Here is a 25,434-nt window from a genome sequence, read left to right on the forward strand (position 1 = left end):
TTGGTTTGGAGCAGTGCTCTCTGGCCAGTGTTGAGCTGCATCCCCTTCTTTGATCCTCCCCCCCCCCTTCATGTTCGAGTGACAGTGTTTGGACGGCGATGCCAGCCTGAAGCACCAGGCATTCCCTATCTGTCGCTGTTAACAGCGCTGCGGCCCATAAACACTTTTAACGTCACCATTATTTTTCCTCAAGTGCCTTTTTTACGATATTTAGGGTTACTGTGTGTTGTCAGGCCTTCGCTGTAAATAAAAGCGGAGCTGGAAAATCACACGCTTTATCATCTCACCGAGCGTCAGTGGAGTTTGTTCTTTTGCTAATCCTGCAGAGTTCATCGTCCAGAGTCTGGAAAGAAAATGGATTTAGTGTTTAGTGTCATAGCTCAGTCCAAGCTGTAACTAAAAAGTGGCAAAAGTTGCTGAAAATCATCCGTGGACGGATATCTCTTGTTGCCCGGGATGGTATGAGGAATTTGCAGTACCTACATGCAACATCCATGCATGCACAAAGCCTTGAATCAGGATTTCAGGCTAAATAATCGACTGCCAGTGGCAGATATTGTTGGCCAGAGCAATCCTTGAGATGCATGCAGCTTTAAAATAGGGCCAGATGTTGCGCTGGCTCATAGTAGCAGAAGTGTAGAAAGGAATTAAACGTACTTAAACTTGGCTGCTAAAGTTATCATCTCATCTTCCTTGAGCGGAGCTTGCACACAAAACAATGCAAGATGTGGAAATCTGCTCTCAGTTACACGAACGCTTCTGCAGCTTTTATGATTTACGCTCCTATTCAAACCACTTTTTTGTTGCACAAGTGTGTGTGAGTGTGTGTGATAGAGATCGAGGGGGGGGAGACGGGGAAGGAAAAGAAGAGGAGTGTGTGTGTAAAAGCTACAGACGAGACTCCTTCGCCGTCTGGGTGTCACCTCTGTGCGAACACTGTACTCCGTGTGTTTTGTCACCGTCGCCGTGCTCTCATACAACGGAGAGAATGTGTGTGCGTGTGTGTGTGTGTGCGAGTGTGTCTCTGAGAAAGAGAGCGAGAGAGAACAGAGAGGGAGCTGGAAAGTGAAAAAGCAGATGCGCTCGCTGGAAACACACCGTCTGCCCGCCTGGCTCCACCATCTGTTTGCAGCTGCTAGTGTTTTTATGTGGCAGACAGTATGTTTGTGTGTGTGTGTGTGTGTGTGTGTGTGTGAGAGCATTCAGTATATATTCAGGAATGTACACTACGTTTAGGTTGAGGGTTAGGAAATGTATAAGCAAAGTCAACTGCGTTTTTTCTAAGCATGAAACTACATCAACAAACACACACACACACACACACACACACACACACACACACACACACACACACACACACTGGGTCAGACAGAAACACACATGGCCAAAGCGTCAGATAACAAAGAAGGCCCTGGTGGTGTGTCTTGCTGTCCCTGAGGCATGCTGGGAGCACAGTTGCTGTGCGGTGTGCATGCGCGTTCGTCCACTGTATGTGCTTTTACATGCAGCAAAAGTGAAACAGTTTGAGGATAAGGTCTGATCCAGGGTCAGCCCCCGAGTAGCTGATGTTACTCAGATAAACTTTGGCTCACCAGGAATGTTTGTGGACCTTAGAGCCGTGTTTCCCCAAAACATCTCAGTGCTGAGCTCGTCTCAGCTCCGCGGTGAGCCGGCGGGACAAAAGAGGATCAGAGTCCTAAGACGATTTTGGGAAACATCAGACCAAATCTGGCCGTTTTGGAGCAGATGTCGGTGGGATAATATTTTACCATTGTTCTGCTTTGTGTAACAGATGGCTTAGTAACTGGCGAGGACAAAACAACAAAGTGTCAAGTTCTTCAATACATAGCAAGACAGAAAAATAATTAAATTCAAGTCCTGAGTCTTCTGTTTGACTGCCGATTCTGATATGACACTGTTATTTCAAGGAGAGCCAGTATGTGAACTCCTCTCTCCTTCCGAAAACTTCTTGTCAGAAGTCCCACCTTTAATTTTGTGATTTAATGACATCACATTACATGATCGCGTCATACATTTGCATAATTTATGCATAGCGACTAGTTTGACTCATAAGAATTGATTCAGCTGAGCTGCTTTGTTGTTGTGTTGGCTCAAGCGTGTGTGAGCCGACCAATCAGAGCAGACTGGGTGTTCAGGCCTTAAAGAGACAGGACGTTTCAGACCGAGTGCTGGACAGTAAAGAAAAACGGATGTGTATTTTGAGCACTTAAGCATATAAACCTATTTTAGTTGTAACCTTAAAATGAAATTCCAAACCTGAAAATGAGAATGACATGTTTCCTTTACAGTGAATGTCAAAATTTGCTATTATTATTTTTAGCATTTATGTGATAGTGAAATAAATACATTTGAGTTTTTTGGACTGTTGGTTGGACAAAACAAGCGATCTAATGTGATCTGACAGCACATTTTCTGCTTTTTTGCCATTTTTATGGCAATTCAATTAAGAAATGTATGGCAGAGTAACATGATAATAAAATAATCGTCGCAGCTCTGGATTATTCGATTCATCATAAAAATAGCCGAGGAATCTTTTCCCACAATCACAAGTAGTAAACAGAAAAAGCAAAAACACTGTATGGGAATATTATTTTCATCCTAAATAGGACTTAAGTTCCACTCCACTACTTACTGATCCAGGCCTCATTCAGCCTCGTAGACCAAACTGTAAAAAGAGTACGCCGGAGGAAGAGTGGCTCCGAGCTGTGAAGCACTTAACCAGCTTGTTTTGCTACAGCGCTCATGTGTAACAGGAGGGGTGGATGGGAGGGAGTGGTGGTGGTGGTGGTGGTATCACAGACAGAGACAAGCAGCAGAGATCAGATTGATTGAGTTACACACGCTACACTTGCGTCCAGAGCTCTCGGAGGCCTGCGTCTAATGGTCTTAGCAGTAGGCGACAAAGTGCTGTTTTGTTCCTGCCATTGTGTCGATGTGAATGGAGCAAAGCGACAGGCGGGGTTGGCCCGGAGAGAGAGGGGGAGACGGATCGCGCACAGCACAGAGTCTAGCAGATGCGCGGGCATAGTTGAAAAGCGATTTAAAAAAGTAAAATGAGGTGCTGTTTTGATTTCCTCTGGTGTTTTTGCCTGTAGAGGAGCAGCAGGCTGGCTGTGGTTTTGTTGTGCAATGCTGCCAGGCTGTCTGTGGTGTTTGTCACAGCTTGCTTTGGTAATTATTCACTGGCCTGATGTGCTGAATCCATACCTCAGAGGTGACTGGTGGCAAAACATCACGCCCTGAGGGGGGAAACCTGAGTCACCATTGTTTTTTAACAGATTTTATAACCTTATGTTGTCAGCTGTTGATGCATATGTCTGTCTGTTCAGTAAAAACCTGCCCCCACCATTAGTTAATCTTGCTACACCTGTCGACCTTTGCGTTCCCTCTCTGTACATGACGCAGTTCACAGTCATAACAGGGGAAGGGTTACCGCTCGACATTTTTAGTCATTTTTGAAACAATGCATCCTTTAATTCAGGCCAATTAATAAAAAAGTAGACTTCTAGTCAGCAAACGTTGACAGCTCTCCCAGGCGATTCTATCAACTGTGGTTAGCTCGCTTTATTAGCTAATGTTAGCTACATGGGTTGGTTGAAAAAGGCATCCTCTGGCTGGATTTTTTGGGTATCAAGCTGACTCGTTTTAAAATGTGTGTGTTCTTGTTTTGCGGTGTAAAGTTAACATAACAATGTTACGTACGTACAGTTGTTTTATCTGAACTTAGCTAGGGTACGGTTGTACAGCAGTTTTCCATTTTAATACTGCAAGTGTTTACTGGATCAGGGCTAAAGATTGTGTTTGTCAGATGTAACATGATTCTGTAATGCTGGCTGGAGTGTAAAATGAAGCCTGGGGAGCAACACAGTGCAGCTAACGTTAAAAAGTATTTTCTATAGGTAACCAGTCGCACATCACACTAAATTTGCAAACCTGCTTTGGCCCTGGAACGAGGAGCTGGGATACTGCTGTTGATAGTAAGCTAATTAGCTTGTCACGCTAATGATCGCAGCGTACACAAGAACAGCTACACACTACAAACATTTTTGTATGTTTGGTTTTGCTGTATTGGTCGTACTAGAAAACCATGCACATGCACACCTATGTGCGGAAATCTCCAAAGTTTGACAGGACCGCCCTCCCGTTACAGTTGCGACGCTGTCATTGGACGACGGCTGTCTGAGGGAGGGGCTTAGCGAATGGTCATTCAGCCTGCTTTACACTTCCCCGTTTCTCTGATGATTGACATTTCTGATCATCAGCTGCACACTTTACAACATTCAGGAAAAAAAATCAATCTGCTGTCTTTGTTTAAACTTGTCGTGCAGACATTTTGTGACACAAAACGCCCGACACAAACAAATCTGACGGCGGGCTGGCAGAACAAACAGTGCTGTTTGCTTGTCTGACTGCACACGCGAGCACATGCATGACTTTATTAATGCACTGCTCAGTTGAAAGGATCTTTTTCAAAGTCGCTCTTTGTTCACCTTTTACGAATCGACTAGGTGGCTCCTGCGCTCCACAAAGATCTTTTATATCTTGATTGATTCATGAAAAAGATGAATATGAAAATGCATCTGCAAACAGTGCTTAAGAAAGGATATACTTGTGGTGATGTGGTTTCAAACACACACAGATAAAAAAAAAAAAAAAAAAGTCTCCCTTTTTTTATTTTCACCTTTTTGCCCCTCACCACATCAGTCTAGGGGGATAAAGAAAAAAAAAACACAACAAAAGATTGGGAACGGTTTCATATATATTTAGCCACAGCTCGCTGCCCTGAAAAAGAAAAACAACCCTCTTCCCTCAATTTTCCCTCTCGTTTTCTCCACGCCACAAAATTACAATGTGCAAATTCATAAACGTATACGCTGCTTTTGCGCCGCTGGAAATAAACACGACGGTCGAGAGAGAATGTCGCTGCAGCGCTGTAGCGGTGTTGAAGCAGCGTTTTTCTTTTTGTGTGTCTCTGTGTGTGTCTGTGTGTGTGTCGAGGAGTGGGTTCGGTCCCAAGCTATTGTCTGTCTGTCTGTCTGGCTTTACTCAACCACACACTCCCAACCATGCCACTGATTACTAGTTTAGAGTTGCACTAACTGCTGTCTGGTCCTCTGGCTAACCTCTGAAGAACCTGGTGTGTGTGTGTGTGTGTGATCCTGTATGTGTGTGTTTGTGGTATTCCCTGTTCATGCATGTCTATGTTTGTACACTACACAGTGAAAGTATGTGTCTTTATTTGTGTCTTTTGTGTGTTTAACTTGTTGACAGTGATCTCGCAGGGCCTGTGTGCTTGGGAACTTTTTCTTGAGGGCATTTCGGGGAGGCTTTACCGTCAACCTGTGATGTCACTTCCCCTAAGCCAGAAAAGGGGGAGGGGGGTCAGAGGGGGGCCGCGGTCTGGGTCTAGGTGACGACTCGGGTCACGGTGGCCGCATATCCCGAAGCGAAGCCGATATATGCGCCCGTTGTAGCCCAATTACTCCCTTGCTGTGGCTTCCTCACGAGTGTGTGTGTGTTGGCATGAACGCCCAATATAAAAACACACACACACACACATGAATAGGATGATGCCACACTACAGTGAGCTGTCTCAGATGGATTCAGGAGTAAGGAATGTGTTATGGCTCCCAAAGGGGCACGGCTGTTACACAAAAGCCGAGCGTAGTTTAAGCCGTACCAAACAACACGGCTGTAAGTCAGCAGTTTGTAGCTTCTTGTCCTCTCTCTCTCTCTCTCTCTCTCTCTCTCTCTCTTGCTCATTCAAGACTCCCCCCACCCCCCTTAGGTCTTTCTCTCTCCCGCTCACTCAGCCTTGTCACACACACACAGGCACACACACACTGGCGCACACACGCACTTTTCCTTCCTTGTGTGTGCATACTTGTGTCAGGTGTGCTCTGTTTTTCCAGTCAGGGTAGAGAGGAATCTGGGCCGGGGTCCAAGCTGACTATCAACAGCGCATTGCCAGAGCCCGGGACAAGAAGCAACACATCCACTCCATCTTTTACTCCTCCTGCTCCTCCTCCTCCTCCTCCTCCTTCTCCACCACCCCCCTTTTTTCTCCTCTCCTGATCACTGGAGCGTTGTCGTGCCGCGCTTTGGTCTTTTAATTCCTCTATTCCACCTCGTTTTTGTTCATTTTAACACGTTTTCCTGTTTTTCGTCTCTCCGTGTTTGCGCACTTTTCCTCAAGTTTTTGTCACTGTTTTTGTAAGGAGTGTTTTTTTTTCTTTTTCTTTAGGGATTTGTGGTGTAGTTCCTGTCGAACAAGGCTGCAAAGTGGCCACCACCCTTAAAATGACACTGCTTTTAGCTATTTGAATTAATTCCTGTTGACAACCCCGACATTATTACGCAAAAGAAAAATCCCTCGCTGGTTTAATCACCCAAGTTAAAGGAAGGATTTAACCCGCGTGAGAAGTTCCTTGGGTTTGCCTCTCGCTTTTGAGGACAAATACATATTACAGGTGTTGATATATAGAGTGAATACACTTTTGTTTGTGTGTGTGTGTGTGTGTGTGTGTGTGTGTGTGTGTCGGTCCATACTTCAAAGCTCGCTCATCATCACACACATGAAAGCTAAGAACTGATGACTAACCCAGAGATGTGTTCAAAGTGTTCCCCAAAGACCTGTCTCAACCTTAGAAACCGCAGCGTGCACGTGAGTGTGTGTGTGTGTGTGTGTGTCCTCATAGTGTTGCAGCAATTAACAGTTTCACGGGCCTCTTGTTGACGACACAAATTCACGTCTTCTGCTATGTGGCAGTAGTGCACCCGAGATGAAGCGTATGTGCCAGCATGTGCCGCATGTGTGTGTGATGTTACACACCACTACACTGTACGCTACAATGTCTGGCACTGTGCTGCAGACGGACAGAGAGGGAGAGGGGGAAAGGGGGGAAGAGAGGGGAGATAAAAAGGAAAGGGAAGGCCTCCCACACAGGCAGATACGAGACTTAGAAGCTCCATTAGTTCCTCAAAGCCAGCTGCCGGGTTCAGATGGATGTCTGCGCTCGGACGTTTGATGTCCATTCATCCGTAGCCTCACATCTCTGCCTCTGTCTCCCAGCTTCGCCCGACGCCGGGCCTCATGGGGCCGGAGAGAGCCCAGCTGCCATAACTATAGGGATAAAGCTGTCTGCTACCGTGCGATTCCTGCCTCTGCTCACATCGTAGCGCTGCAGCCGCCGCCGCTGTTGTTGCTGGTGATTCTGCTTGCCTCGTCTGTTTTTGGTTTCTGCTTGTTTATGCGAGCCAGGCAGGATGATAAAACTGGGAAAAAATGACGTGGGAGGGTTTGATAGGAAGAATGTTCGCTGATTAGGGCACCGTGAGTGTTTTGATCTCCTGTTGGCTCTAATGTGAAAAGAATAACTCGCAAACCAGAGTTTCTTGTTGCTGACCAATCCTCCTCTCTTTTCATCTCATCAACAGCACCCGTTCTTCCTCGTCCTCCTCATCGTCCTCCTCCTCCTCTCCGGAACATCTTTGGGAATGGGCCAGCGCTTTGCCAGGGTGCATCTTTCCACCCGGTGGTGTGGCTGGCGTCGTGCGAGAGTGAGGAGGGCAGCGGCCAGGTCATAGAGCCCGCCCACCCCTCTCTCCGCTTGCTCGCTCCCAACTGACTTTTGACCTTCGACTCAGCCGCGACCTCCAGCCAGCCATGCCCTTCCGGCTGAAGCTGCGGCGCACGCGGCGCTACAACGTCCTGAGCAAGAACTACTTTGTGACACGGATTCGCCTGCTGGACAGCAATGTGATTGAATGCACTCTGTCAGTGGAGAGCACGGGACAGGAATGTCTGGAGGCGGTGGCCCAAAGGCTGGAGCTCCGGGAGGTGAGGTCCTTTATTATGTGACCCTAGTACATGCTGCTAGACTCACGTGTCAGCATGTTGTGAATGTTGATGTGTTTTTCTTTTCATGTTTTGTAGCTTTATTTGACTTAGTTCAGTCACAGTTCAGCAATCAGTTCTTTTATTTGAACAAGGATCGGCTAATCTTGCAGGTGCAGGTTTAAAGAGTGACACTGATTTTTCAGGAGTTTTCATCGTACCAGGAACCAAAATTTGAGGAACACATTGAATTCTTGTTATTTTTAGGGCACAAAAGTAATCTTTATGTAAAAGTATGGAATGTAAGTACAAACTATCAGCTGCTGTCAGTTTTAACAAACAGATATTAGTATGAGTAGGGGTAAGAAATATGGAAATGTTTTATTATTTGTGAATTATATCACAATGTATCAATATTCTAATGCATGTTCATGAATTTTCTTACTGGAAAATCAATTGAAGAATTGATAATGGATAAAAAAACAGGACAGGTATGCTAGCTTTTTGTCTAATTCGGTAAAAAAAACATTAAGTATTAATGTAGTATTAAAAAAATCAATGAGCATTTCATCAGATAATCTTCCATAATGCTCTAATCCAGATCGTTGGCTGTATAAAAGTTGGACAGAGTTTCTCCGTCAATGCAGAATGCCTCAGCAACTCCACTGGTTTCAGAATGTATAAAAGTCTATGGGAAAACGGACCCTCCTTCCCACTTGATTTATCACCTCAGTAAACACTTTCCTGATGAGTTTATTGCCTCAACTGCTAGTTCCAAGTCTTTCTTTAACACAGCGTGATGTTCGTTTTGTAAATTATGGTCCTATTTAAGTAAAAAGCACCATAAAGTGGGGTGTGCTTCAGGGCGTGGCTACCTTGTGATTAATGTGTCACTGCCACGTGTCCTCGTGTTCTCAATTATCAGAATATCCTCCCCGGTTCCACTCCCTTGTCCTAATTTGGTCACTTCTGGTTCCAAACCCAATCAAAATGACAACGGCTTCATGCCAAACTCAAGGCTTCAAAATGGTAGTCAACAAATCAGCGGGTGACATCTCAGACAAATTCTCGGTTATCCTCCATATCAAGCATAGACAAGAATAAACAACTTTGACTCTTGGTCTTTCACATATTTATGAATGCATGGTCAGTGTGTGTGTGTGTGTATGTGTGTGCACGATCGCCACGCGTCTCACCCCGCACCCCGTGTGTGTCTCCCTGCCCTCTGCTGTCTGTCTCCTGCGGGGTCCTTGTCCATCTCTAACGAAGCGTGGCTACCTCTGTCCTCTTTTCACTGCAGAAGAAAGAGATACTGCTCATCCCCCCGTCCCACCCCGTCCCGCTCCACCCCTCCTGTCCACGCTTTATCTGTGTGTTTCCTCTCGTCCCTCGTCTTCTGCTCCCCTAATTTTCTTTCCCTTCATCAGAGTCGACACCACCACTCAGGTAGACTCCATGCCAGGGACATTCTCTTCCCGCTGGCCGGCTTTGCACGGGGCTTTTTTTATTGTCCGCGATGTGGAGTTGTTTTGTGTGTGACAGGGGGCAGTCTGTTCACAGATCAGGGAAAGAATGTGTGACGACTGATTGAGTTTGATGAATACGTGTGTTCGACAGCGGCCGGAGCGGCTGACAAAGTGAGAGGGAGCGGGGTGGCGTTCTTGTGCGTACTCACACGGTGTTGTGGTATTTGCCAGGTGTCAGCGATGTTATAAATAAGGCGGTGTGACGCCTCGGCTTCAGCCTCCGTCTGCCTCCACGCAGCGCACGCTATCTCAGGACTCGCGGTGCATGTGTGCGTCCGTCTGAATTGGTTGTTTACATCATTTCTGCGCCCCAGGCCTTGAGAGTGTGTCTGTTTGCATGTGAAGAAGGAGTGTTTGCAGCTGCAGCTCGCATCTTTATGACTTTCAGTAACAGCGGAGGCAAACCACGCAGTCACAACAGGTGTGGGTAGCCAATGAAACACCTTTTTTTTTTTTTTTTTTAGCTATTAGTAGTACAAGAAATAACCCTACTGCTCGCACACAGATCACAAATGGTAGCAGTGTCATGTTTCATAAATGACTGTCTCCACTTAACTGCAGAAAAAAAAAACAAGTCCTGCAGGGCTCTCGCATGCCCGTGCACGGGTTTGCAGGTACGGCGTTTGTTTTGATTCGCGACAGGAAATGATCCCATGTTTGCAAATCGCAGCATGTTGAAACCTCCCACGCATCCATGTAAACAGGCTTCTATAGGGTTTATATAAACATTATGTCAAGAGGACCGCCCCGAGCCGAATCAGTATCGTCAGGGCTAGACAATACATCGATACATCATAATCATGAGATGGTGCTGTCACTGTACTGGAATTTCCAGCTTCAAATCCCTTGAAAAATATTTATATTAGAGAGCATTTTTAATAGCGTGGGGAACAACTGACATTAAGGGCGTACAGTATAGATTTTTATTTAAAGATAAACGTAACAAGGATAGAACATGACCGCGAGATTAGACTTTATCTTTAAGGAAACTTGAATTTAACACCTCTCACTATTGTTTCTGAGAAGTTGTGTTGCCATTTTTTTTTGCTGTTTTTTAGGCTGAATTATGTTTCAATAACTTCTAAATCTCTAGCTAACATAATGGGCAAGAGACGTGGTTTTCATTTTGATTTAGTCAGATAGGACCGACGAGTCTGCTCTGATATTAATGTTTAATGGAGCTATGCTGCTGACGTCAAAGATTTGATCAGATTTGGAGGAGAAATATGCGCTCGCTGTATTTCGCCTGCTTATTAATCTCCTCTCTGCTCCGCTCAGTTATCCCCCGCGTGCTTCTCAACTAATTTCCAATTTCCCTCCTGAACTCATTTCTCTCCATTCCTACAAACCCCCCATTTCCCATCCCAACGCTTTGGTCTCCTCCATTTACCACCCTTTGGTCTCTTTATCTCTCCATCCAGCTTACACAACCCATCCTCTCCTTTCTTCCTCATCATCACACCTCTACTCCCTTCTTTCCTTTGCTTTTCGGGCCTGTTTCCTGTCTCAATCCCCTCGTGCGCCACACTGACGCTCCCTCCGTCTCTCTCTCTCTCTCTCTCTCTCTCCCCTCCTCGGCTCCAGACCCATTACTTCGGGCTGTGGTTCCATGGGAAGACCCAGGCCCCGGCCCATCGCTGGGTGGAGCTGGAGAAACCCCTCAAGAAGCAGCTGGATAAGTTTGGCAACGAGCCGCTGCTCTTCTTCGGAGTCATGTTCTACGTGCCCAGTGTTTCCCGGCTGGAGCAGGAAGCCACCAGGTAAAGATTCACCAAACACCACTTACAGTTTGTCAGACAATCACCTGCAACAACGACAAATTTGTGCCATTATAAAATCCGTGTTTTTGGAAAGAGGCCAGCTATAGTGAATCTCCAAATGTGTTGCCTGTCCACCTTATTTACCTAAATGCCAGTGAGTGTTCAGCTAACAAGCTAACAAGCTAACCAGCTAAAAGCCATAAACATGTTTTTCGCAATATAAGAATAACATAAATGGCTTTGCACAGACTAGATTGACTGAACTACTCAATATAATCTGACGACTAAACTGGTTTTAACAGACGTCAACACATCACTCCAATATTAGCTTCCCTCCATTGGCTCCCTGTCTGTTTTAGAATTGATTTTAAGATTTTACTGATCACTTTTAAAGCACGCTCAGGTCTGGCTCCGAGCTATATTACAGATATTTTAATTCCCTATAAGCCAGCTCGCAGCCTTAGATCCTCAGGCGGGGTCCTCCTAACCGTTCCAAAGTCGAGACTAAAAAACTAAAGGGGACCGTGCCTTCGCTATAAGGGCCCCTCGACTTTGGAATGCCCTGCCTGAGGAGATGAGGCTTGCAGGATCGGTATATTCTTTTAAATCACTTCTTCACTAACAAGACCACAGCAAGTTTAACTGTTGAAATAGTTTATTTATGTATTGAGAAGATTTGGAGAGGACAGAATAAAGGGGGGGGGTCGGGGGTGGTTGGATGAGGAAAAGGGGTCGGGGTCGGTGGATGAAAAGGGGGCTGTGGGTTTGCCGAGCCATCTAGTAACCAAGGGGGGGAGGCGGTCGAGACTCAGAGTGGGGGTACATCTCGATGAGCGCACGTCCTGATGGGCGTGGCTTCATCTTCCCCCCCTGGCTCGTGTGCTGGATGGCCCGGGTCCCCGTTTTGGTGTCTTCTTGCTGTGGAATGGTGATGTCGAAGGCTGGGCTGCCAGTGGTCCTGTGAGAAGGGATGGTGGAGAGAGAGAGGGTCTGGGGGGGAGGGTAATCAGAACTTGCGACAAACGGGAGAGAGATGGTTTGGCTTACCTTATGTAATCTTCCAAAATAAGGAAGAATTTCATGGATTGCATTTACCGAATTTACAATTCTTAATTATCTATGAAGAATTTGTCGTAAACACCAGCTCCAGGCGGTTTAAAAGTTTCCTCTGACTCAAAAACTCCAAAAACTTTGATTTTCTTTAGGGAGGACAGATTTTCAGTCTCATTGAGAATAACACGAATGCCTTTAAAACACCAGGTATGAACGCAAAGGCAAGATTGGATTGTTTATTACCCGCATAACATGCTCGGTTGACTCAAACTCGGCCGAGTAAAAACACAGGAAGATGTTGTCTAAATAGGATAAAAGCTGACGAGGACATTTGACACATGGACTTAATCAAGACCGCAGACAGGTACGTTCACTTCAATCAGAGCAGAGCAGTCAGGAGTAAGAATGGGGCTGTCGTCCTCCTACTGAGCGTGCATGAGACTGACATCAGAACTGATGTCAGGTCAGTCAGAAGGTACATTTGCATTATCGAAAAGCGCCATTTTCTCCTAATGCCACAGTGTGTGTGTGTGTGTGTGTGTGTGTGTGTGTTTGTGAGACAGAGTGTGAATGAGGCCTTTTAGCTTGCTGTGAAAAGGGCATCCAAGGGTCAGTGTGTAGTGGACAGTCTGCCATATCAGATTCCTTCTCACACAAACACACACACACACACACACACACACACACACACACACACACACACACACACACACACACACACACTGCAGGTCTGCCTCGCACTGAGCTGGTGAATTTGCGGCTTCTGCTTGGCTGAATGTGGGAAAAAGGTCGATCGCAGGTCACAACATGACGTGACGCCGGAGTTATTTTTTTAAGGTGTGTGTGTGTGTGTGGGTGTGTGTGTAAGAGAGAGAGTGTGAAGCATCTGTGCTGCTGGATTTCCTGGGTATTTTTTTTTACGAGGCAGGACTAGACATGGCAAAATAGTGAAAGCATCGTGTTATTAGTGATTGGCCTGATAAACTCATTGTGTATGTATCATTGAGTAATTAGAAGGTGTGTGTGTTGTGTGTGTGTGTGTGTGTGTGTGTGTGTGTGTGTGTGTGTGTGCACGGGTTGGTTTATACAGGAGCCAGGATCTGCTCTGGTGAAGGGATGCTATTCCAGGAAACCCCTGTGGGCTTTTATGGTGTGTGTGTGTGTGTGTGTGTGCGTGTGTGCGTGTGTGCGTGTGTGTGTGTGTGTGTGTGTGTGTACGGGGTTGAAGGGGTTATGATGGGGCATTCGGGGCAATTTAGGGAACAATGGCCGCCTCTTTTTCGCAACCCCCTCCTTCTCTTTTCTCTGACAATCTCTGTACATAGTGTCACCTCTACTCCTTTTTTATCAAGAGCAGATCTCCACATCACTCCAGTCCCACATTTTTTAATCTCCATCTCCCGCTCCCTCTGTCCTCCTTTTTTTTTCTCCCTCTCTCTCTCTCTCTCTCCCTCTTTCTCCTTTTCTGTTCAGCCAGGAATGTTGGCACAGCCGTCCAGCGTAGGAGGCAGACCACACATTCCTCGCAGCAGAAGTGCTGGGGGTAACGGGGTGGGAGTGTGTGTGTGTGTGTGTGTGTGTGTGGGGGGGGATGTCTGGTTTACAAAACACACACTCACATACACGCGCACACACACACACACACACGCTCTCTCACCTCACACACACACACACACACACACACACACACCTCGGCTCGCACACACTCCCCCCAAGAATCCTCTCAGAAGCCAGCTGCAGCCCTGTCAGAAGAGTTAGTCACAATACAGCACATTGTAAGAACATACACGCTCCCCGAGGCAAGCTTTTCTGAAAGCCCCCGTTCCCTTTTTTGTCCTCCCCCCCCCCCTTCACTTCAAGTTGAAAACAATCCTCACAACTTTTTTTCTTTTATTTTGAAGTTCACCCAGTTATCGCCCAGACCTAATCAAGGGGTTTACCGAATCTTTAAAAGCATGTTTGTGTCTTACTTCCCTCTGAGAAGTCCATAAATCAGACTGGGAATGATAACAGAAAAACTGGTATTTCTTGACTTATGGCCTATTTGGGTCGCATCCAGATATACATACATACATATATATACATATATATATATATATATATATATATATATATATATATATATATATATATATATAATATATATATATATACATATATATATATATATATATATATATATATATATATATATATATATATATATATATATATATATATATATAAAACATCTTTTTCTCCACACCTGGTCTGATGAAGGCGGGAAGGGAAGAATATCAGAGAGGCGGAGAGGAAGACAAGTGGGGACAGAGAAAGTAAAAGTTTGGCAGCAAGACTTGTCTTTGGGTTTGCACCTTGTTATTTTTTGTGGTTCGAGCTTGCTGCCTGTGTGTGTGTGGTGTGTGTGTTTTTCGCTGGAACCTATACATATTTATGCGTACGCGTAGAAAAGTATGTTTGTGCTTGTGTGTAAAAACAGAGTAGGAGTGAGTGGATATAGGTTTTTTTGGGACGTTGGTGCTGTGATTTAAGGTTTCGCAGAGGAAAGTCAGAAAAACGACATCCTGTTTTGTGAGTTTTTCGTCTTGTATACCGACTGGGATGTAGGTCACTGCTGCTCATTTAAACAGCTAATTAGGTTACAGGGAAAGCAGATCACAACTTCATCGTAACTTGTTTTCCAGAAACCAGAAAAAGACAAAGTGTTGACTCTTGTCCCGTCCGAGCAAATGAGATTTACAGAGAAAGTAATGTGAGTTTTATAACGTGGTCGGGTCTTTGAGGCTCAGTGTTTGACAGACGAGTAACCTGATACTAGATCTCGCTCTCTTCCCGTCCATCCATTCATCTGTTTCTGCTTCCCCTGTCTTCCTCTCCCTCCATGCAGCTGTGAAAATCACCCAGAGCAGGGGGCCGAAGTGTGTGTGTGTGTGTGTGTACTGGCTACGTATTTACACCAATAATCCAATTATGGAGCAATTATAGCAGTAATGCAAGATAGTTTGAGCCCATGTCAACACTCTTCTCCGTTATGTTAATGCAATTACGCTCATAGCTGAAGATATTGCTGTAATTGGAGAAGTGTATAGTCTGATTATGAACTCGTAAAACTTCAAAAATGTTAATTAGTTTTTAGTTTCCCTTGTCTCCAGACCTTCTCTCAGATGCAGACAAACAAAACACTGAATACTACTGCACATGTGCGCGCTCCACAGTGTGGAAGCTAATAAAGCAAAAAAAAAAAAAAACAATGCCTCAGACCATATGCTTGTAGCTTTATTTACACCAACATGGCCACAAGGATGAACCACAGCAGCAGAAGGGCCGCTGGAACACTGGATGACTGTAAGTCAGAACGGTCCTTTAGGACGCCCATGTAAACCTATAAATCACAGTTGTTTGGAGTGTTTTTACTGTGGGGGGACGACCTTGGTTTTATTGTACGGAGACAGAAGAACTGCTCTCCGTCTCTCCGTGTTTCTGTTTTTTGATTCTTTTAATCCTCAATGAATCTGCTGATTATTTTCATGATTATCAGAGTCATTGTTTAATATATAAAATGTCCCAAAAGATTTAAAAACACTCAGCACACTTTCCCAAAAGCCCAAAGTGACGTCTTCAGATTGCTTCTGTGGTCCAACCAACAGTATAAAATCCAAAAACTTCATTATTTACTTTCATAAATGACAAAAAAACCCCAAAACAGCATATCCTGAAATTTAAGAAGCTGGAACCAGCAAATGTTCATGTTTTGAGCTTGAAAAATGACTGAAATGATTAATCAGTTATCAAAATATATATATATATTTTTTTCCCATTGACTGATCTTTGCAGCTCTAGTGCTTGATTTTATCATCCAGAACTGGTTGCACTGTTCATCCCTGGACGCCTCATGCTCCTATATATCGCCCACTTGTAATCAGATATCCTGTGCATCCTCCCCCCTTTTCTTTCTCAAAATCTTTGTATTTTACCACGCAAACATTTTACAGAAGGTGTGTGTGTGTGGTTGCGGCCTTCTGTTGCTCCCATCTCACTGATATGAAGGAGGGACGAAGTGGCCCAGAGAGAGAAAGTAAGGAACCTAAACAGAGAGCTGTTGACCAGAGTGAGGCCAGCTGGCCCGAGCAGCCCCAAGGCTAACAGCACCACCAGCCTTGAAATCCTAGCTTTGTTTGGCTAGTTATCACTCACACACGCACGCACGCACGCACACAAGCACGCACACACACTCACACACACACACACACACACACACACACACACACACACACACACACACACACACACACACACACACACACACACACACACACACACAGCTGTACTCTGTTGTGCCCCTTGCTGATTCAACACATTTCAAAGTGAAATCCTCCTGCCTCCCACACAAGCCGTCTGGACCCATCCAGGGCTGAGGGGGTGGTCAGGGTCATACCACTGCAGAGGTGGAGGGGGTAGAGGAGACATATGTACACACACGCACACGCACATGCACACACACATTCATGCATGCATGCACATATGCTCGCAGGCTTGTTGTCCGGGGCCACTTGGACATCTGGCAGCATGTCTTGAGCGGGGCTTGAACATGCGTGGGCATATAAAGGGCTCTTTGTGCCTGTGTGTCTGCCTGGAGTGCCAGCAGAGCACTCTGCCATGGTGGAAGTCACAAGTAACTCCCAGCGAGGAAAGCTCTACCTCATGTCTACATATGTATGTTCACCTGTTATTACAGCACGGTGATGTCATTTTAACAGACGTGCCAGGTGTGCGCCGCCATATGTATTAAAGACAGACATCACTTCGAAAGATCGTTTCACCCACACTACATACAGGTGTTTTCTCACAGGTATCTAATCATCCAGATTTTGGATTTTTATTTTAGTGTACATGGTTTATGAGATAAGTGTCCCCGTACAGGTAAATGGATCTTTATCCCTGGTACTCGCAGCACAAAAAAAATGAGTCATAGCAGCATGTGTCCAGAAACAACATTCGCATTAATCTGGATAATCCCCAGACTTCACTGTGACATTTTCCAACCGAACGTCTTCCTGCTGAAGAAATAGTCCCATAAAAACTGTCGACATTGTGTTCTGTAGATCATCCAGAGTAATGGGGACGCTGTTTCTATAAAGACGACACAGTAAAACCCTGTTGGAAAATGGTAGCTGTAGCTATGCAGGCACCAACACATGCTAAGATCATTGTCTGTTTCCAAAGTGTTAACATATTCAAGGACAGGATTGTCTCTCTGTTCAAGTGGATGAATATCCTTCTGTAGTTTAAGTCCCCCAATATGCAACATGTGGACTTTGTATGTGGCGAGGGTGATTTCATACATTAACATTTTCCAGGCGCCTGTCGATGTTGTTGTAAGCCTCATACGTTACGGTGCTTGAGGCGTGCATGGCTTTAAAGTGAACTTACATTTTAAACATGTCCCGATGTTTAATGGACAATAAACCAGTGTTGTTGTTTTTTTACCATTATGAATCTTCTATTGACTTGAAAAACAAGCCATTTACTCGTATGACTTTGAAATGTCTATAAACTATAAACAGCTAATGACTTCTGACAAGTAGTAACAATGGTGTTACTAACAGGCGAGCCACAGTGAGAAAAGAAAGGCACGAACAAAAATGATTGTTACATTTATGGATCTCAAAGTTGATTTGATAATTCATCTTGTGAGTAAACCCGATTCAAAACATACTTAGAAAGAAGAATACTCATAGAGGCAATTTATGGAATGCTTTATAATGACCATCATTAGTAAACTGTGAATTAAACTTAAGGTAATAGTTATTTCACTCTTAATGAACAATTCAGTATTTTACTAAGCAATTTTAAAGGTTCATATAATTCAGTTTGCAACTACTGTATTTAATAATTGCCTAATAAATGGTTTATAAGCATTTTAACTCAGTTAACACACCCTATTTACGATAAAGGGAGTGCTCTAAGAACTTAATCTTGTCTGATAATGTATCTTTTTATAGATTATAGGTCATACCGCCCAGTCCCAGTGTTGTACTGGACAGTTTTACCTCTTCATGTCTCTAAGTATTTCAATGAAGCAAAAATGCACAACATGTTAGACATATGCAGGTTTTGTACACAAGTAAACAAAGGTTTGTTTAAAGGTTGGGAACCGCTGTTCGTTTTGCGGCTCCCTCGCTGCCTTTTTACTGTCACGCTTTCACTAGCTTGTAGTTATTTTAACAGTTTACCGTCCGCGTCTCCACCGCTGGCCTCGCATATGTATAAACACCATCGTGTTGTTGCCATTGAACCTCAGAATGAGAGCCAGCCACTGTCAACCTCAACATTTCCCCAGACCCCATACGGAGCGCGCTGGGAAAACATGGAGAGTTTGTAAAAACAAAGTCCACAATCATTTGAAGGGTTTTGTGTTCCTGTGAGGCCCCTCCCCCTTTTCAGACCGCATCAGGCTCCTCCCCCCCCCTCCAATGCAGCCGCGGCGGTTGGGGTTGGCTAATTAGAGGGTTGCCACGGGAACGGAATGGCAGCTTAGCCAACGGGTGTAATGACAGGGTGAGGGAGGAGGGCGGGGTCAGATTATAGGCCCAGGAGTATGCTGAGTGGAGCTCAAAAAAGAAGAGAAGGGAGAAGAAGTGGGGGAGAGAATGTGAAGAAGACTACGAGGAGGGCACAAAACTCCAAAAACTGCGAGTACAGAGGGAGCCGATGAATGAACAAGGGGAGAGAACATGTAGGGGCTGAGGAATCAGCTCAGAATGATGAGCTCCAGAGTGAATGACTAAGCATCTATAGTGGAGCGGTTTCCACATTGTGTACTCTGGCATGTACACCGCCTGATGTACGCTTCCACCCCGGAGCTCTTTTAGGCCGTGTGCGCGACAGAAAAAAGGTGTCTCGCAGCCCACATTGGAAAGACTCGGACTGCGGTCTCCATGGCATCAAACAGGAAACGGTGCGCGAGTTTTTACGCGGCCGAGCTCGGTCACCCTGACATTTCTCCCTTTTCCCCTCCTGTGTGGCCGCCCCCATTCTTCAAAAGACAAACATCCAGTTGGACCACAGCTAAAAGTGGACAAAAGGAGCTCAGAAACCTAAGGAGCTCGGGGTATTTTGGCCTCTTTGGTTTTGGGACTTTCACAGCGTTGTGCGAAGGCCCAACATCATCCAAACAGTGTCATCGTATCAGCTTTCGCTTGGCAAAACCACCGCTGCCCAAAAAAAAACAGTGTTTCACATTCGCACAGCAATAATCATGATATCTTTTTGTCAAGCTTGTGTTGGTCCTAACTAAGATTAAACTCAGTCCTGATTAGCACCAGCTCCATGTCATGTCCTATAAACAGCCCTATAAACCATATTGTTTGGCCCCTGCTGGTATACATTTGGCATTCCTCTCAAGTCAGAGATGAGTCACGGGTATTTCAAATAGAGGTGATTCACTCATTCCTCACTCGGATTCTGCAACAGGCTTCTCTGGTATTGTTTTAACCGGCTAATGCCGTTGCCAATACTGTCTTGACGCATTCTTTCTGTTGCACAAACCAGAAGCAGAAGAAGCACATCTCTCTGCAGCTCTCTCCTTCTCTCTCCGGTGTCTCGTGGATGTTTGCAATCCGTCAGCTGCTAATGCGCGACGCCTCGAGCGCAGCTCTTCTTACTTTCTTTGGATGAATGTGTTGAACTGAAAAACCCATCATGTTTTCCAACCGGATTTTTATATAAGTGGTGTTCAGAGACAGTGTGGCGAGTTGGAAAAATAACAGTAACCACCGACCAGATTCTGGTGAGTTTCTGAAGACTAATATGCTGCCACCCACTCTGTCAGAGTTTTTGTACAGTTTAGTTGGTAGAGGGGCCGTCGTGTGTCTCAGTGCTTTCACGTGCTCCTCGGATGATCCCACTTCCTGAGTTGCGAGGCTCTTCCCACTGCAATGTGTTCATGAGCCTTTGAGTGGAATGTGGAAACAACATGGTTGTTCAGACTTAATTTTTTACAGTGGTTGCACTGGTTCACACACCATTTTCATTTAGTTGCACCGGTACATAATTAAGGTTCACCAATTAATACATTTTTATGTTTTTCAATACATTATATAATTAAACATCATATGGGTTGTTGGCCAATATTATGTCCTGCTGACTTTCAGGCGCACCAGTACGACCAATGAAAATGTTTAGTCCCGCTTGACAGATTTTTGGGCGTATGTGCGACTGAAATAGTTGTTTACCAAAATCTTGTACAGACTTTCCAACTAATCTTTTCAATCATTCAGACACCAGATGATTGAAGGTTGAGGTCCACAGCCAACGCTGTGTTCAAACACAGTGCTAAAGTCAAATACATGCTAACACCAGCATGCTAACATGTGTACAGCAACAGTACTAGCATGCCAATGTGTAGCCAGCATGATATGTTTACCTTGCTGACCAGTATTTAGTATGTTAGCATTGCTAACGGTTGCTAATTAGCACTAACACTTAAGGGAATCTCATTGCTTTTCAGGTATTTGATCACAATACAACATAGGGGACTGCAAAGTTTAAATGTTTTTCAAACACTAATTGTTTAACTGCATTTTTGACCTGCCTTACAAATCACCCTCAGGAGGACATGTACAAAATGTCATCCATCACTAGTACCTGCTAGCTGCTTGCGTGGCTAAACACATTCATTTACTATCAAGGGAAAAATTTCCAACATCGGTGTCACACTTAGAGTTAAGAGTTTGTAATAGTGAATCTGAATAAAACTCCCTTTTTATTTCTTACTTCTGTCTTTTTGTCCAGGTATCAGTATTACCTGCAGGTGAAGAAGGAGGTGTTGGACGGACGTCTCCACTGCGGAGTGGAGCAGGGGATCAGACTAGCTGGCCTAGCAGTACAAGGTAAGAGACGCGCTCAGACACACACACACACACACACAGACATGCACACACACACACGTGCATGGACAAACATCCCATGTGAATAATCTACCAGACGGAGACAGGCGGCACAAGAGAGAAAGAGTGAGCACAAACTCACACTTTCTCAGGTCATCTTGACTTCGCTACCTAATATGGCTGCATACCACTGGGAGAGCCCAGTCCACTTGAGTTCCTATGGTATCAGTCCCGAAACACACACACATACACACACAACCTCCATCCATCTCCACGGGCTTGTGCCTGGGTGCTGTCTGTGTCCCGGGGGGAATGTAAACAGACAGTTAGCTTATCGCTAGTTCCAAGGTTAGCCTTAGCAGCATCAGGAAGAGCCTTATCTGATGGGAGACGAGGATCCTGCGCTGTACTTCCTTTTGTCTGACAGACAGCAGAACAGTCTGTCTGAAGGACTGAGCATGTTAAATGGTGTGCAGGTGGCGATATAACGTCTGTGCTGTTGGCATTGTATTCTTGTAACACTTCACATCAAGTTTCGCAACTTCCTGGTGTACTTACAAGGACCAGAATAAAGGGGTTAGCTAGTGGTTGAGTCTTGAGAACACTGCTCAGGGACAGCGGCTATAAACCACCAAGACTAACAGTCTAGCAAGCTAGCTAATTTTTATGCAGAGGCAAACAAAAGTTGAGGCTCTCGAGAATGTCACATTTAAAAAGAATGTCAGCAAACGCGTCTCAACTCGTGAGCTCTCTTCGCTCAGAAAAATTCCGACTGAAGAGGGTTGTGATTATCACAAGTGTTCATATGGAGCAACATAACACACAAAAAAGTAGCAGTAGCTGGATTTAAAGAAAAAAACGTGTAGGAAATATTGATTTGATCTTGATATGAAAATATGTTGGCTTAATAAACAAGGCAGATGTGTTATTTTAATTATTTACTTGTGGATTACAGCCAGATTTCATAATTTTATGGAGACAAAGAAAATATGATTTTTTTTACCCTGGTGTTAATAGGAAAGACTTTAATCATCCTGACATGCTGTCTTCCTGCCTTAACATATTTTCATTAGGAACAAATATGATTTTACATTATCAGCTTTGTAGATAAACCATTTAGATGGGAATCATATGTTTTACAATGCCTCACATTTTTTTTGTGCGTTAATGTTTTTCCAGCCGACTTCGGGGACTTCACTCAGTTCATGTCTCAGGACTTCCTCAGGGAGTACGTGCTCTTCCCCGTGGTGAGTCCTCTAACCTTCCCTCTTCAAATATATGTGTGTGTGTGTCTGCGTGTGTTGCCTGAAGGCACACATTCTCCTCCCTCTGCATACCTGAGTGACAGACAGAAAACAGATGCAGAACAAGCTAGAATGTGATTGACAGTATGGGTTGAGATAAAGACCAAGTGGCTACAAAGTAAATTGCATAAATTAAACTGTATTTGAATCTGCTTTATTGCAAGATAAGTGCAGTTCGCTGCGACACCATTGACTACAGTTTAGCGGCTAAACTGTTTGAAAGGATGTTGAAGAGAGAGATTGGTTAATCCTCCATCACCTGTCTTCTCTAACCTTTACTCTTCCCTTTCTCTCTCAGAACTGGCCCAATGGAGACGAGGTGCTGGAGGACTGGACTCAGAAAGTTGCAGAGGAGCATAAAAGTCACTGGTACCGTCTAGCTTTGTTTGATACTGTTTGTACATGTGTGTGCACTCGTGAAAAAAAAAGATGGAGAATGATACCTTGTACCTGGCGCTGAACATGTCTGTGCTTTCCAGTCGAATGCAGACAGCGGAGGCGGAGCTGCTGTACATCAAGGAGGTGGAGAAACTGGACGGCTTTGGCCAGGAGAGCTTTCCTGCTAAGGTAGATTAATTAAATCATCACCCCCCCCAAACACACCTCTTTCTTTTTATTTTATACGAAAATCAACTTGTGATGTGAATTCTTCCCCCGTAGGACAACTACACCAACGATATTTTCATCGGCGTGTCCTTCATTGGGGTGTTCGTCAAACACAGAAATGGCAGATCCATCATGCTCCACAAGTAAGTATTTTTTTTTCAGCCTAAATTAATTTGAACCCTATCTGTGATCATGAGGAAGTGTGTATCATACAAAGGATGGAATATGCAAGAGAGCATTAGGAATCTCGTGTGGGAAAATTCAATCCCTGTGTGCATTTTTTCTGTGCGTGTGACAGGTGGAAGGACATCGGCACCATAGCGCACAACAAGTCAGCCATCACAGTGGAGATAACGAGCAGAGACGACACCATCATTTTTCACATGGTGAGTGTTGAGTCTGTGCACACACACACACACACACACACACACACACAAACGCCTCACACAAGGTTTCCAGTGGGAAGTCAAACACGCATTCTCAGATATCCTTGCACGGAGACAAGCACAGGGCCGAATTTTGGTCTCGATCTGCTGTGAATACAAGTTTGCGCTTTCGAAAATATTAATGTTTTCCTCCGTGTGTTTGCATCTGCAGGAGGATATGGAAATGGCAAAGTACATCGCCCGTCTTTTCACGGCCAGACACAAATTCTACAAACAGAACAAGATCTGCGCAGAGTGAGTCTTGAGGACAGCTGAAGGCCATTAAAACACTTTTATATATCCAGCTTTATCTGTCATTTGATTCTTTACAATAGTATTCACGCACCCTTTGAAGGTTAGGTGACAAAAAAAATTTATGCCAAAACAAGCTGTAGGCCTCTAAAACTAATCTTGACTTGATGACACAGAGTTCAAAGCGCCCTCAGTCTGTGAGTCATCTCCTATGTTGTCACCTTGTTTCCTTTTTAGGCCCACTCACTCGCCTGCGCCAATCAGGAGGAGACCCACCTGGACCCACCGCATATCTCTGGTACGGTCGGAATCGCTCTCTCACTTTGTTTCACTGTGTTTCACTGAGTTATTGCTCGGCAGTTTTGATGCAGTCCTGTTTTGTTACTGCCCCTGGCCTTTGCAAGTGAGACGAGAAGCCAGGAGACAGACCGAGAATTTGCGAGGGACGACAGAAACGGGCTGCGGTTGTGAGATTTGACCCCGCTCTCCCACTCGGGGCAGCTCTTAATTGTGCCGTGGAGCCTTGGTTTTAACGTGCGTTGGTGGTGTGGTGGGTGTTGTTGGAAAAGTTTGCAAGGGTGTTGCTTGGTCTGATTTCCGGTGCGACAATGAAGGCAGTGATTTATGCTTCTCCCTCCCTGCTGGCCAGACAATGGCTCAGCTAAATGCGGCACAATAGATGTTCAGTCAGTCCCCTGGAGTGCTCAGATGTCGGTCTGGAGAACCGCAGGCATTGGCATACTGGTGTTTGACAGCTCGGCGGCCCCTAGTGCGGATCTGAGTCGGACACAGTCACCTGTTGTTTGGATGTAAGACAGAAGCAAAGTGGAGTAATGCCAGATCATGATGTTATGCGTAACTTCAAGGGAACGTTCACCCAAGAAATGGTATCAGTCATTATCAACTCACCCTTATGCTGATGGAAAGTCAGGGGAAGTTTCACAGTCCACAAAACATTTCTGGGGCTTCACAGCGCAGCAGTGTTGCAGCATTCTCCTAAACAACTAAGGTAGATGGGGACAACCGAAAACACATTAAATGGTGTAATCCATGTTTTTGAGAAGCCCCGAGATCCTAAAGTGATTTGAAAAGACGTTATTTGCACCATTTTCTAAGCTGAAATCTTCATTGTAACTGCTCAGCTAAAAGCGTTAGCATGAGTTTCCATCACCATGAGGCTGAGTAGATAATGACTGAATTTTTCATTTCTGGTTTTCCTTCAAGCCACGTTTCCACTGCAGAAACTTTCCCCAGGAAGAGGAACCTTCGGAGTAACTCGGTGCGTTTCCACCGCAGGTCTAAATTAAGATCTGGGGACATTATTTTCTCCTCCAAAAAAAATTTCCTGATTGGGGGGGAAGTCCTTTTCTGAAGGTACGGGAACCTTTAGGGTGGGGCTGAACATTTCTGAATGCATGAGCACTCGCAGCATTTTATTTCATCCTCCTATTTTTAAGAAACTGCAGCGACAAACTAGTTTGTATGATATTTAATGTGCCTCAACACATCAACATGGAGTTACAGAGAGAAACCAGACGATAGATCGACCGAGTCCAGGTCTTCTTAGTCACTAGTCTGCAAATGGGATGTGTCATAACAGCAGTCACCTTTTTGAACCTTTGCAGGTCTATAGACTGCGATGGAAAGGCAGACAACAACAGGCTGAGGGAACCTTTCAGCTCCTTGAAAAGTTGTTCCTCGAATTAAAAGCTTGGTGTGCTTTGTGTGGAAACGCAGCTTTAATTAAGTGGAACAAGTAATT

General features: G+C 44.9%; 1 protein-coding gene across 1 annotated transcript in view; it reads left to right on the forward strand.

Annotated features, from left to right (window-relative positions):
- LOC115574253 (tyrosine-protein phosphatase non-receptor type 14) overlaps window positions 1–25,434 on the forward strand; it is a 42,856-nt gene that overhangs the window by 4,370 nt on the left and 13,052 nt on the right. Inside the window, exons 2-11 of the mRNA XM_030405663.1 lie at window positions 7,459–7,861; window positions 10,969–11,144; window positions 20,991–21,088; window positions 22,265–22,332; window positions 22,688–22,758; window positions 22,869–22,956; window positions 23,050–23,138; window positions 23,294–23,381; window positions 23,593–23,675; window positions 23,910–23,970. Coding sequence (XP_030261523.1) covers window positions 7,688–7,861; window positions 10,969–11,144; window positions 20,991–21,088; window positions 22,265–22,332; window positions 22,688–22,758; window positions 22,869–22,956; window positions 23,050–23,138; window positions 23,294–23,381; window positions 23,593–23,675; window positions 23,910–23,970 — 996 coding nt within the window. The 5' untranslated portion in view covers window positions 7,459–7,687. The remainder of the gene's footprint in view (window positions 1–7,458; window positions 7,862–10,968; window positions 11,145–20,990; window positions 21,089–22,264; window positions 22,333–22,687; window positions 22,759–22,868; window positions 22,957–23,049; window positions 23,139–23,293; window positions 23,382–23,592; window positions 23,676–23,909; window positions 23,971–25,434) is intronic.

The sequence above is a fragment of the Sparus aurata genome, chromosome 22 (genome assembly GCF_900880675.1).
Source record: "Sparus aurata chromosome 22, fSpaAur1.1, whole genome shotgun sequence".
In the NCBI taxonomy this organism is placed as follows: Eukaryota; Metazoa; Chordata; class Actinopteri; order Spariformes; family Sparidae; genus Sparus; species Sparus aurata.